Below are 12159 nucleotides of genomic sequence, written 5' to 3'. Positions count from 1 at the left end.
TTTCTTATTTGCTCATTTCTAGAAAGATTGATTTTATTGAGATAACATAGGCTTTTTTGTTTTTTGTTAGGGTACATAGACTAAGTTGTCAATATATATATATATATATGTGTGTGTGTGTGTGTGTGCATAATGAGATGTATTTATAAGTATAAATAAAATTAGATGACATATTACATCAAAAACTTTAGTTTAGTAAAGTAGAAATGTTTTAATTAAATAATACTCACAAATTCTTGCACTTGCATTAACCACCCTGTTTCCAATTGAATATAAACCACTTAATGGATATTATAAATTATAATAAAAATTTTTGATGCTTCCTATTAGATAAACTTTACTCTCAATTACTTAAAAAAGTTTCCACATTGTTCATTTCATCATTAAAATTATTATAGCAAAAGATAAAATTAAATTTTTTTTTATTTGAATAAAAATATGCTTACTACTACGCCCGTTAAATATTACATACATATTAATTATAATGTTATAATTAAGAATAAAAGAAAATATATATATATATATATATATTTTTTAGAGACTAATTAAACAGATGAATTACAACACTTAAGAAATTGAGTTATAGAAAGATGATAGAACTGTTTGAATTGAACGCAGTCCACAAGAAGAGAATTGAGGAATAAGCGGATGGGCAGAAAGATTTGAACCAAGGGCTAAGGATTAGGGAGGGCCTCTATCCAGCTGTTTAATGTCTCCCCCATGTGCGTAGAAAGAACAAAATTATGATGGGTTTTACATACTATTCCGAGTAATATAATTTACATCTCCCACCTATGTATGTATATATATACATATATATATATATATGTTCCGCCTTTATGTGGAAAATAAGCAAAACCAAAGACGCGTTCTTTCTTCTTTTCCTTTTTCTTTTGTTTAAACAACCTTTTCCATTTTCAACGACTCATCTCTGGTTTTCATTTTTAAATTGATAAAATGATCACACCGACGGTGGCATTCACGTAAATTATTAAACATTCGTGCCCATTCTCACAAGTTTCAGTGTATAAACCCGACACACGACTGTTTTTCTTCTTCTATCCTCCCTTGACAGTCGCAGCCCAAGAGCGACCGTTGTGGATTCCCTTTCCTTCCCATCTTCTTCTTTCTCACATTTCATACCAGACCAATGGGCTCCATTACCCGTGCCGCCCCCTGCTTCGCTACCCTCTTCTTCCTCCTCCTCCTCCTCCTCCTAGGACAATGTCTCTCGGAGACAGCCAGGCGGACCTACATAGTCCACATGAATCCCCATGCCAAACCCTCTTCCTTCTCCACCCACCATGATTGGTACTCTGCCAGTCTCCACTCTCTCTCCTCTTCCTCTTCCTCCGACTCTCTCCTCTACACCTACACTGCCGCCTTCCATGGCTTTGCTGCCTCTCTCGACCCGATTGAGGCGGAGGCACTCCGTCGATCCCACTCCGTACTGGGAGTTTACGAGGAAACCGTCTACACTCTCCACACAACGCGAACCCCAGAGTTCTTGGGTCTTGATACTGACTTCGGGTTGTGGGCCGGGCACAATGCACAGGACCTTGATCACGCTTCTTATGATGTCATCATTGGGGTTCTGGACACCGGGGTCTGGCCGGAGTCTAAGAGTTTCGATGACTCGGGCATGCCTGAGATCCCCTCTAGATGGCGCGGCGAGTGCGAATCAGGTTCCGATTTCAGCCCATCTCTGTGCAACAAGAAGCTTATTGGGGCCCGAAGCTTCTCAAGGGGCTACCACATGGCTGCCGGTGGCAGTTACATGAAAAAACCCAAGGAAATCCCATCGCCCAGAGACGTAGACGGTCACGGCACCCACACTGCCAGCACAGCCGCCGGCGCCGCCGTTTCCAACGCCAGTTTGCTCGGTTACGCAAGCGGGACTGCACGTGGCATGGCCCCTTATGCGCGCGTGGCCACCTACAAGGTCTGCTGGGAGACGGGATGCTTCGGATCCGACATTCTCGCGGGTATGGAGAGAGCCATACTGGACGGGGTGAACGTGCTCTCGCTCTCTCTTGGTGGTGGATCTGCTCCTTACTACCGCGACACTATAGCAATTGGAGCGTTCAGTGCGATGGAAAAAGGCATCTTCGTCTCATGCTCGGCTGGAAACAGTGGGCCTGGCAGGGCTTCGCTTGCCAATGTAGCGCCGTGGATTATGACCGTCGGAGCCGGGACCCTGGACCGTGATTTCCCGGCTTACGTTGTGTTGGGCAACAATAAGCGCTTCACTGGCGTCTCGCTTTATAGTGGCAAAGGAATGGGAACCAAACCGGTGGGTCTGGTTTACAGCAAAGGGACAAACAACACGAGCAACCTGTGCTTGCGCGGCTCTCTCGATCCGGCACTCATACGTGGGAAGGTGGTAGTCTGTGACAGAGGGATCAACGCACGTGTGGAGAAGGGAGAGGTTGTGCGCGATGCTGGTGGGGTGGGAATGATATTGGCGAACACGGCGGCAAGCGGCGAGGAGATGGTGGCGGACAGTCACTTGTGTCCGGCGGTTGCGGTGGGGAGAAAGGCCGGGGATATGATAAGGGAATATGTTAGGTCGAGTGCCAACCCAACGGCTGTATTGACGTTCGGAGGGACGGTGCTCAACATCAAGCCGTCGCCGGTAGTGGCAGCGTTCAGCTCGAGGGGACCGAACTTGGTGACGCCGCAGATCTTGAAACCTGACTTGATTGGGCCTGGCGTCAACATCTTGGCCGCTTGGTCGGAGGCCATTGGACCCACTGGTATGGACAAGGATACCAGGAAAACTCAGTTCAACATCATGTCAGGTATCTTCCAACGGCTATATTCTTACTTTTGGTGCCATTACATTACGTTTCGGAATTTATTTCTTGTTGGGTGTTTTTCAAACGGATGAAGAAACTGAAAAGGTTGCCATTAACAGAGTCCAAAAGTTTGACTTGGAACGTAGTAACTAGAACGGGATTTAGTTTAAATTAGAGAGGCCAGATAATTCGATTAAATTAATCCATGCTAGAACCAGGAATAAATATTGAAGTATCCATCTTAATGATTATTTGTTTATTATTTTCTTCTCATGATTCATCTAATATATAATAGTAAAGTAGAAAAAGAATCTAATAGTCTCCTCACCTTCTTCTTCTAAGTGGAGTGAGCTGTGGCAGCATGGCCTCTTTTAGGTATAAAATGGGTAAATAATATTTAACAAATTAGATCCTAATGGATTTTGTAGGTACATCCATGTCCTGCCCACACATCAGTGGTGTGGCAGCACTTCTGAAAGCAGCCCACCCAGAGTGGAGTCCAAGCGCAATCAAGTCTGCCCTCATGACCACTGCTTACACCCTTGACAACACCAAATTCCCACTCAGGGACGCCGCGGGCGGTGGGTTCTCCAACCCCTTCGCTCATGGGTCAGGTCATGTTGACCCGCAAAAGGCTCTCAACCCCGGACTCGTTTATGACATCTCTACTGAGGAATATATCTCCTTCCTCTGTTCCCTGGACTACACGCTGGAGCACGTGCAAGCCATTGTCAAGCGGCCCAATATCAGCTGCGCAAACAAATTTGCCGACCCAGGGGAGCTTAATTACCCTTCCTTCTCAGTCTTGTTCAATAACAAGAGAGTTGTGAGATACACTCGTGAGTTGACCAATGTGGGTTCAGCCAGGTCCATGTATAATGTTAGCGTGTCTGGGCCATCTTCTGTTGGGATCAAGGTCAGGCCCACACGGCTCATGTTCAGAAGTGTGGGAGAGAAGAAGAGATACACGGTAACCTTTGTGGCAAAGCGAGGTGTAACTCCTACGAGTAGGTCAGAATTTGGGTCCATTTCTTGGATCAATTCACGACATCAAGTGAGGAGCCCAGTGTCATTAGCATGGACCCAGTTGTGATCACTTTGTCTGAAACATCAAATTTCCATTTTGGGTTTGTGTTTATGGGCCTGGCACTTAATGGGTTTAAGAAGACTGGGTTAAAAATGGCTCAGACGCATTGGATAAGAACATGCTTCCTCACGGTTTTGCCTTTGAAGGGAAGGCAGCCAGCCAGCCCAGATAGGTGAAATTTTTATTGTATTGTTTGTTCCTACAACTAATGTAATAGGATGAGTGACATACCAATTTAAGAAATATTGGTTTTACTTTCACAAGATAGCAAGATGTCTCCTGGTATTTTGTTATGTTAAGAAAGTAATAAACAGGTTGGGTTCTTAATGCTTTAATGTACGGGAGGAAATAAGATGCTTTACATAGTTAATGACAGTAATAATTAACTTGAAAACTTAATTGCCTTTCTAAAGTTAGGTGAATAAGTGTGGTAATGTAGTTAAGTCAATAGGTGAAAAAGGCTGAAAGGGAGAAGAAAGTGAAGGAAAAGACATGTGCAGGGCAGTGGACTGCAGTGATGATGTGGTGACAGTGGCACTGAAAAGTTGAGACTGATGGCTAATGGCTACTGTTAACTATCCTGACCATTTCAATTATTCGGCTTAATCATTAATCGGTTGTAGGTCCACCATCTGAATTATGAACATCATCGTCTGTTACCATTTCTACTCCTGCCAAATTTTCTGTCACTCAAACCATGAGAAACGAAAGAAATTAACCATTCACACTCCTCCCTCCAGATTTCTGAACCAGACAACAAAATAACCCATTGCTTTCCATCACATCTCTTCTTAATTTGTAAGACTTTTTTCTGAATTCCTGTCAAAAAATCAATCCTCAACAATCCCAAACTTCCCTCCCCAATATATCCAACCATCCACACACTACCATTATTAATTGCATAGTCCTATGTATATCTGAAGTGCGTGCACCAATGCCTCCATTAATTGCAGAAAAATATATTATAAGCCTAGACTGAAAATTTAAGTGGCAACAGAAGAGGAGCTTCCTTATGAGCTTTTGCATTACGATGCTAGAAGAATAGACAGCATGGATTACAACACAATTGTTTACAACTGCAACATAGGCGTACCTTTGGCTTTGGACATTTGGGACAAGAACATCCCCATCTGCAACAAGAAGAGCAGTCAGGGCATGAAGGCAACCGGAAACTACAACACTTCCAGCTGCATGATATCTTTCTACAACAACAAGATGGAAGAGAAGGACAAGCGCAGGAGCAGCAGCACTGTGGCCACCCACACTTGACCCTCGGACAGCTGAAACAGGATTTGCAGCTACATATGTTACAGTGACAACCGCAGTCACAGTTACAATCACAGCATCTGGGGCACTTTGGGCATTTTGGGCATTTTGGGCATTGGAAGCAGCGTGGACACTGTGGACATTTTAGACAGTCTGAGCAGCGTGGGCACTGGGGGCACTTGACTTGGCATGAGCACTGAGAATGGCAGCAACAGCATATCCATGACAAGCTAAAGCAGGGCAGTCCACTGCATATCAATACAACTCATCTTTATAAACATTCAACAGAAACACTAAATTAATTTTCAAGCTTTTGTAAATTCCTACATGAATGTACACTAAACACGTCAAGTTTGTTAATTAAATTATATTAGTTTCAAGTGTTTCTGATCAATCTGTTAATAAATCAACTTATTGCAAAAGAGTAGTGAGATTTGAAAGCTGCACATACAGAACATAAGCAGGAACAAGGAAGAAAAGAATACCAAAGCCACTTCCAGAATCTACAGGATCTTCGGTGCTTCTTATGTTTGCTTCAGAGAGAAACATGAGGATTTTAAATCAATTCTACAATCATACACAGAAAAAAAATAAGCAATAACAAACATTCTTACGTGGGTATCAAAGGATCTGGTCTTGCAACCACAAAATCAGTAACCCTGTCAAAATATAGTTTCAGTCTATTACAACATATGTTACATAATCAACAACAACTTAGAAACAAAAATTGCAGGTAATTTTTATAATAATTTATGGAAAACAAGCCCTGATTATTTACAAAGGAAATCCTTGGGACCGAAAGTAAGAAAAACAAGAAGCTATGCTATAAAATAGTAAATGTAGGCATACTCTTTGCAGCATTTAGAAGCAGGTTGAAGAGCTTGGACAGATTTTACTTCCTCCTGCTCCAAATAAAAGTGCTAGTAACATTATTATATTCAATTCCACGGAAAAAATTCAAGTAAAAATAGCAACTGGATATGTATAATACATTAACTACCTGATGTACTAGAATTAGACAAAAGGTTTTGTTAAGTTTACCACGTGAATCCAATTTTATGGTGTTTAAAGCTTTCCTCCATTTTTTTAATCATTGCAAAAGGTTCCAAGCCCGAATTTAAGCATGTGAAGACTTGCATTATTGCATGGAAGTTTTACTCATTTATTAATTCTAAATATACAATACAAAACAGAGGACATCATGCCATATTTGCAGTAACATGAAAAGAAAATTACAGAGGGCTCGGGGGTCAGGGTGTACTAGTTTACAGGAAAAGAAAAGACACCTGCACAGGATCCGTATCTGTAACCAAGTGGGTATTTTTTGACAGTAATGGATTTAAAAGAAGAAGAGTTATGAAGACTAATCTCTAATCACAGTGTTAATTGGGTTCTGTTTAGAACTGTAGAGGGTTTCAGAGTTTGACAGAGGCAAATAATCCAAGAAGAGAATAGGACCTGAAGGTGCAGGTTAGGTAGAGCGCAAGGGCAGCAATAATGGCATGCTTCAGTTTTCAAGATAAAAAGTCTGCAAGCAATTCATTTCATGCCATGATAGGTTAATTGTCAGGTAGCCTGGAATCACGGCAAAAACTACCCACCCATAAATGACCAATCAGCATCATTAACAACATTGTTTTTCTAATATCCATTTCAGGCTTCTACCCTAATGAAAAGGCCTGTTTTCTTCTCATGCTTATATTTATTTGCTCTTCTCTGTACCTCTCCTGCATAATCATCCCACATGAACCTCACATCAACCAGAGCATACCATTTATGTTCGATCAAAAACAGTAAATTTCCTCAGATTTACAAGTAAAGGTGTTCTTGATCAGAAATAAATAATTTACCTATTTGTGATTGTTTAGGGACTCTGTAAATTTTACGTATTTTCAAAAGGAAAAGAGGAGAAAAGCTTTGAAATCTCATTGGAACCTTTTTTTAAAAAAATAAATAAATTCCTACATTTTCCAGTGCATTGAAAACACTATTTTCCAGCAAAGAAATAACGTTATGACATTAAATAAAGCGAAGTAAAAGTACTTAATGAGCAATCCAAATTGAAACCCACCTCGAGAAAACCAATTTCTCTCTCTAGCAGCTGAACCTTCGCCATTCCCCTTCGCTTTCCATACAAATCAGGATACTCCGGCGGGGATTTCGGGCAAGGCGGCGGCAACGACGGCACCCCAGACCCACCACCAGGGGGAACAGCCATGGTCGAGTCACCAACCGGCGACAAAAACGCGATGGATTCTTAATCACCCCAAGTACCCAACCACATGAGGAACAAATGCATGAGCCGGAAACAAAGAGAGCAGTTGAAAGAAGAAGAAGAAGAAGAAAAAGAAGAAGAAGAAGAAGAAGAAAGGGGGTGATAAAAAGTAGCAGAAGTAGTGCGTGAAGCAGCAGCAAATGCAAATATCAAGCGACAAAGAAGAAGCGGCAAGTAATATTAGAGGGTGTGAATGGTAGTATACGAAAAGCTTGTGGCAGAAGCAGTAATTAAGCCTTCTGACAGGGATAATTACGACTCCAGCACAAAAGGGTCTGCCAAAACAAAACTATTAAAAAAAAAAAAAATAAAGGGGAAATATGTAGCAGAGCAAGAAACTAAAACCATTACCACCGCCAGTACATTTTTGTATGTAAATGTTTAAATATGAGAGTAAGTTGGTGAGTGAAAATGGGCGGGATGGAAGGTAGAGTTTAAAAGGGGGTTGCTTGAAATGGTATATGAAAGAGATTTAAAGGTTGGAATGGTTATGATGGGTATTTTATTGTATATGGGTTTGGAAGACCCAAAAGGAAAGGGGTTATTGCATGGTAAGAAATATTAATGATAGTAGTAATAATGGTAAAGACGGCTGTTAAAAAAGCCTGCAATGGTTTCTGCATCTGTACGAACCCATTTAGTATATGGTACAGAGATTTGATCGGGGTTTGAGTGTGAGTTTTTCGAGTTTAATTAATTTGTTTAAAAAAGAAACACGTTCTTCAACACAAACATTACGCACAACACGTAAAACTCTCTCTCTCTCTCTCTCTCTCTCTCCCCTCTGATGTTCATTGTTGTTGTTGTTGTATTATTTGGTTTTGCAGTGGCAGAGAAGCGAAAAGCACGATGTAGTACCTCAGATCGCACGTGACCGCTGCGTAGGAAAGAGAGAGAGACTGAAATTTTTTTTATTGTTTTGGGGATTTTATTTTCTTCAACCATCTATCAAGCGCTCACTTTGAGAGAAACCGAAATAAACAACAAATTATTTATTTACTTTTTTACTCTCAACAGATTCAGTAAAAATTGAAATATTCGGTGAACTTTACTTTTTCAAAACAAACAAGTAGCCGTAAATGGTTAACTGAACCTTGAAGCAGGGTGGTAAAAAGGAATATGGTAAAAAATAATCTGACATGAAAAAGACTGTCCTGAAAATTCCCAGCTACTACTCTCTACACTGAATATTTTTGATTTCATTTCAGTTTTTAAGGTACTCATTCCTTCTTCTTTGTTGCTCAATTTTTGGGTTCAAATTAATTTGATTCTGAATTCTCTGTCAGTAAGTATTATAATTAAATCATCTTTCTTCCAAAATATTATTAGCCCTTGATTTGACATCAATCTCTTCTCCCATTTTTTAATTCTAAGATTGGATCCAAGTGTATTTCTACGCCTGGAAGATTGTCGTACACATATATACTTATATGGAGAACTTCTATGGGTTGGAAAACTTTCCAAGTTAAGTAAGACTTCATCCGTGTTACCCGAAATTCATATTCTTCTTCTTTTTTTTTTTTTTTTCTTTGTTGGCAGAGAGGAAATCCCTCTCACAAAAAATAATTTTTTACAACACTAAAATAACTCAAACCACAATTCATGAGGAATAATTTAATTTTACACATATATCTCTCCAGTAAAAAAAGACATAACGTAAAGACAAATGTAGCATGAGATCATAGTCATTCTATCTCTGTGTTACTAATTATCATGTCGGTGGAATTTTTAGATTTTCCACGTGAAATTGTAAAAATATATACATACTCACACATCAGAAATAAATTTTTTTTTAAATTATTATTCTTTAAATCTTCTCATACTTCTAGTGCATGGTTGCTTTCTCCGTATGGGGTTAATAAAGTTAAATACAAATATTTTTATGGGTGAGGAAGGATGATCCGATTTAGGGATTGTTGGAAGAGACTCGACGGATATAAAGATCCTTCTAGGCATGAGAAAGATCACTTCCCCTTAGTCTCTAGGTATTTTGGAGGCACAAGCTCTTATTTCGATTGTGGAGGTAGCAATTTAAATGGGTGTAGAAGGAATTATAGTTGACGGGAAGGTAAATAATTTAATTGTTTCTTATTTGTTATTGATTATTGAGTTCTTACCTGAACCTCGATTTAATTAGATTATTATATTTTACTTTTGGATGGCACTGCCAAAATGATTAAATACTATGAGTTTGTTGGCAATTTAATTTTATTGTAGTTACCAAGATAATGAATTTGATAATCAAACAAATACTCAAAATTTTATTAATACAAACAACACAAATTTTACAATACACACAATACCAAATTTCATACTCCAATCTCGTTATGCATTAGCTTATTGAAGCGAATAAATCTCATTCAATTTTTTTTTCTCCTTACATTTTCAATTGTTTTTTTTTTCTTTACATTTGTTTGTTTTTCTCTTTTGTCTAAAACTATATATATAAATAGAAAGGTTGTCATTTTACCTTTACCTTCTTTATCGTTGCCAGTTTACATTTTTCCTCTTTATTGTTGTCATTCCTCTCTTTACTGTTAATTAATTCAAGTTTTGATTTCCAACATTAATTAAATCAAGTTTAATTGTCTAACATATCTTCATTGTTTAACTAGTTAGGGAATTTGTTTCTTGTCTTGAATTTTTATACTTTCATTTAAACATGTCTCAACTGAAAATTTTTTTACTATTACACAAATATTTGAATTACTTAGATGATAAAAAAATTATTATCATGAGCAGATGAATGCAAAAACCAAGTTAACGAGACTAATAGAATTATGTATTAACATAAAATAGCTTTTGAAAATTGAAAACTTTAAAATTCACTCTCCAACTCTTAATTTGCTAATCTATAGCCCGTGGTTCTGAAAAATTGAATTCTATTAGAACTTCTTTTCTATTTTGAGTTTCGCTGTAAGAGACTAGTAAATTTACTCTAGAAATTAGCTAACTAAAAAGGATGGTTGCTATATTTTAATAAAATTGTGACTATTTTTTTACGAAATTTAATGTGTAGACACTTTTTAGACTTTGTGTAAAAAAAAAATATGGTCATGAAATTAAATGCAAATAATAAATAGTTGATTTAGTGAAATATTGGGAAAAAAAGCAAAAGTAACTTATAACCACATAAGAAACTAAGACAAAAGTGACAAAAAATGGGTGTGTAAAGTTCACACCAAATTATGTGACCACTTTATGTTTGTTTGATAGTGATTAAAGGTACTATCTCTTTCACAAAAGCTAAATTATTAAAATTTACATGCAAATTACGATTATAATATTAAACTTACATAACATAATAAATACCTAATACTTGCTTATTTTGTATTACTTATTTGTATGATTTTTTATAAAAAAGACTAATATAATAATTAGTGCATGATCTTGTTTCCAATAGGACTAGTGACAAGTGCTCTTATTTAAAAAAAAAAGGAACCAAATTTAAAAACAAAAAATTAAAATTTTACAGACTTATTCTGTCATTCGCATCATGACGATTGTGACGATTAGATTTTTTTTTTGTGTATATACAATATCATATATCTCGTATCTCCTCTTATAAATAAACAACAAAAAAAACACGAAGAATACGTTTAATTAAGCAAACAATTGAAAACTAATTAAGAATTAATTATTGTATCTAATATATTATATACATATATATAATAATAATAATAATAATACATAAGAACATATGTACTATTAGTGATAGATCTGTCCAATCTAGCTTTTTTCTTCACTCATTTACTTTCTTATTTGACCATGTATATAGGTTCCCATTAAATCCCATTTCAATTAGTTTAAAATTTGCCATAAAGTCTAAGAATTTTTGTTGAGAAGATGAGGCCACAAACATTGTCTATTACGTATTCTTTCCCGTAAGACTTCATTGATATCATTGACTACTATCTAAAGCCCAATTAATTATTCTCCCTTCTCCATAAGATTTTCCTAGAATCATTGTTTCCCCACCTCATGAAGTGTTACACACACAAAAGTAAACATCCAAATTTTATCCAATTGCATATCTTGGATTTGAGTAAACATTAAATTCTCATTTGCTGTAACTATAGTCACATTTATCTCATTTGTCCATGCTAAGCATAACCCTCCATTCTTTCTTTGTGCACGATCAGATTCCCTAATGATCAAAACTTAACTTTAAACATTACTTTTGTTTCAGACAAAAGACAAGGCTATGTTCAAAATGTTTCATCAAGGCCCTTAGTTTCCTAAATGTTGTAGTATGATCCAACTCTCTGTAGTTAGTCATTATGATTCTCATGGTGTCATTAAATGCATCGGGCACGTCTCCATTGTCCCTATATTGTTTAAAGTGGATTTGGAGACTGGGGAGAGGGCAGGGCGATGAGGGTGTCCTCATGGCCTCTGATGGTATATATGGATTGATGCTCTTTGTGTCCCTTGTTATCTGCTTAAGTCTCCTGCTCGACTCTTTTTTCTATGTTTCTCCTCCTCTAATGGTGGGATCGATAACACCAGAAGGACACTATAAATAAACTCATCATGTTTACTAATAGTCTGATCCAATTCTCCTTGGCCTTGTGGAAGTATGTGGATGATAGCCTTTTTAACTAGCACATATTCATATTCTTTAATGAAGTTTCATTTTAGGCCTCTAGGGTGAGGAACTAAGTGCACTTTGTTGTTTTATTGGTCGAGCCTATATAATCTTCACCCATTATAATGATTATTCATCCTTAATT

General features: G+C 37.7%; 2 protein-coding genes across 4 annotated transcripts; one reads left to right on the top strand and one right to left on the bottom strand.

Moving 5' to 3' along the window:
• The first annotated feature begins 915 nt into the window (after window positions 1-915).
• On the top strand, window positions 916-4220 carry LOC110817666 (Subtilase family protein). Its single transcript, XM_022046296.2, has 2 exons — window positions 916-2801; window positions 3227-4220. Exons 1-2 carry the CDS (start codon window positions 1151-1153, stop codon window positions 3889-3891), a joined length of 2316 nt encoding a protein of 771 aa, XP_021901988.2. The 5' UTR covers window positions 916-1150; the 3' UTR covers window positions 3892-4220.
• Window positions 4221-4873: 653 nt separating this feature from the next.
• On the bottom strand, window positions 4874-8061 carry AGG3 (guanine nucleotide-binding protein subunit gamma). 3 transcript variants are annotated; one of them, XM_088207256.1, is made up of 5 exons: window positions 7223-7899; window positions 6001-6071; window positions 5766-5810; window positions 5637-5684; window positions 4874-5399 (listed from the first exon to the last, which is right to left on the bottom strand). In XM_088207256.1, exons 1-5 carry the CDS (start codon window positions 7367-7369, stop codon window positions 4919-4921), a joined length of 792 nt encoding a protein of 263 aa, XP_088063382.1. In that variant the 5' UTR covers window positions 7370-7899; the 3' UTR covers window positions 4874-4918. The 3 variants fall into 3 exon arrangements, with proteins under 3 accessions (XP_088063382.1, XP_021901990.1, XP_088063383.1); XM_022046298.2 differs by having other exon boundaries at window positions 6001-6053; window positions 7223-7890; XM_088207257.1 differs by having other exon boundaries at window positions 5258-5399; window positions 5603-5684; window positions 7223-8061.
• Between the last annotated feature and the right edge of the window lie 4098 nt (window positions 8062-12159).

This window comes from Carica papaya, chromosome 7, assembly GCF_054855325.1.
Source record: "Carica papaya isolate Zhongbai chromosome 7, ASM5485532v1, whole genome shotgun sequence".
NCBI lineage: Eukaryota > Viridiplantae > Streptophyta > Magnoliopsida > Brassicales > Caricaceae > Carica > Carica papaya.
Note: the sequence above shows the minus strand (reverse complement) of the source record. Positions and strands in the feature narration are given on the sequence as shown.

Coding starts and splice junctions, on each gene's coding strand:
- LOC110817666 (XM_022046296.2), top strand. CDS start 1,151: ATGGGCTCCATTACCCGTGCCGCCCCCTGCTTCGCTACCCTCTTCTTC. Junction 2,802..3,226: donor TCAGTTCAACATCATGTCAG/GTATCTTCCAAC, acceptor TGGATTTTGTAG/GTACATCCATGTCCTGCCCA.
- AGG3 (XM_088207256.1), bottom strand. CDS start 7,369: ATGGCTGTTCCCCCTGGTGGTGGGTCTGGGGTGCCGTCGTTGCCGCCG. Junction 6,072..7,222: donor GAGAAATTGGTTTTCTCGAG/GTGGGTTTCAAT, acceptor TAATGTTACTAG/CACTTTTATTTGGAGCAGGA. Junction 5,400..5,636: donor AGATTCTGGAAGTGGCTTTG/GTATTCTTTTCT, acceptor ATTGATATGCAG/TGGACTGCCCTGCTTTAGCT.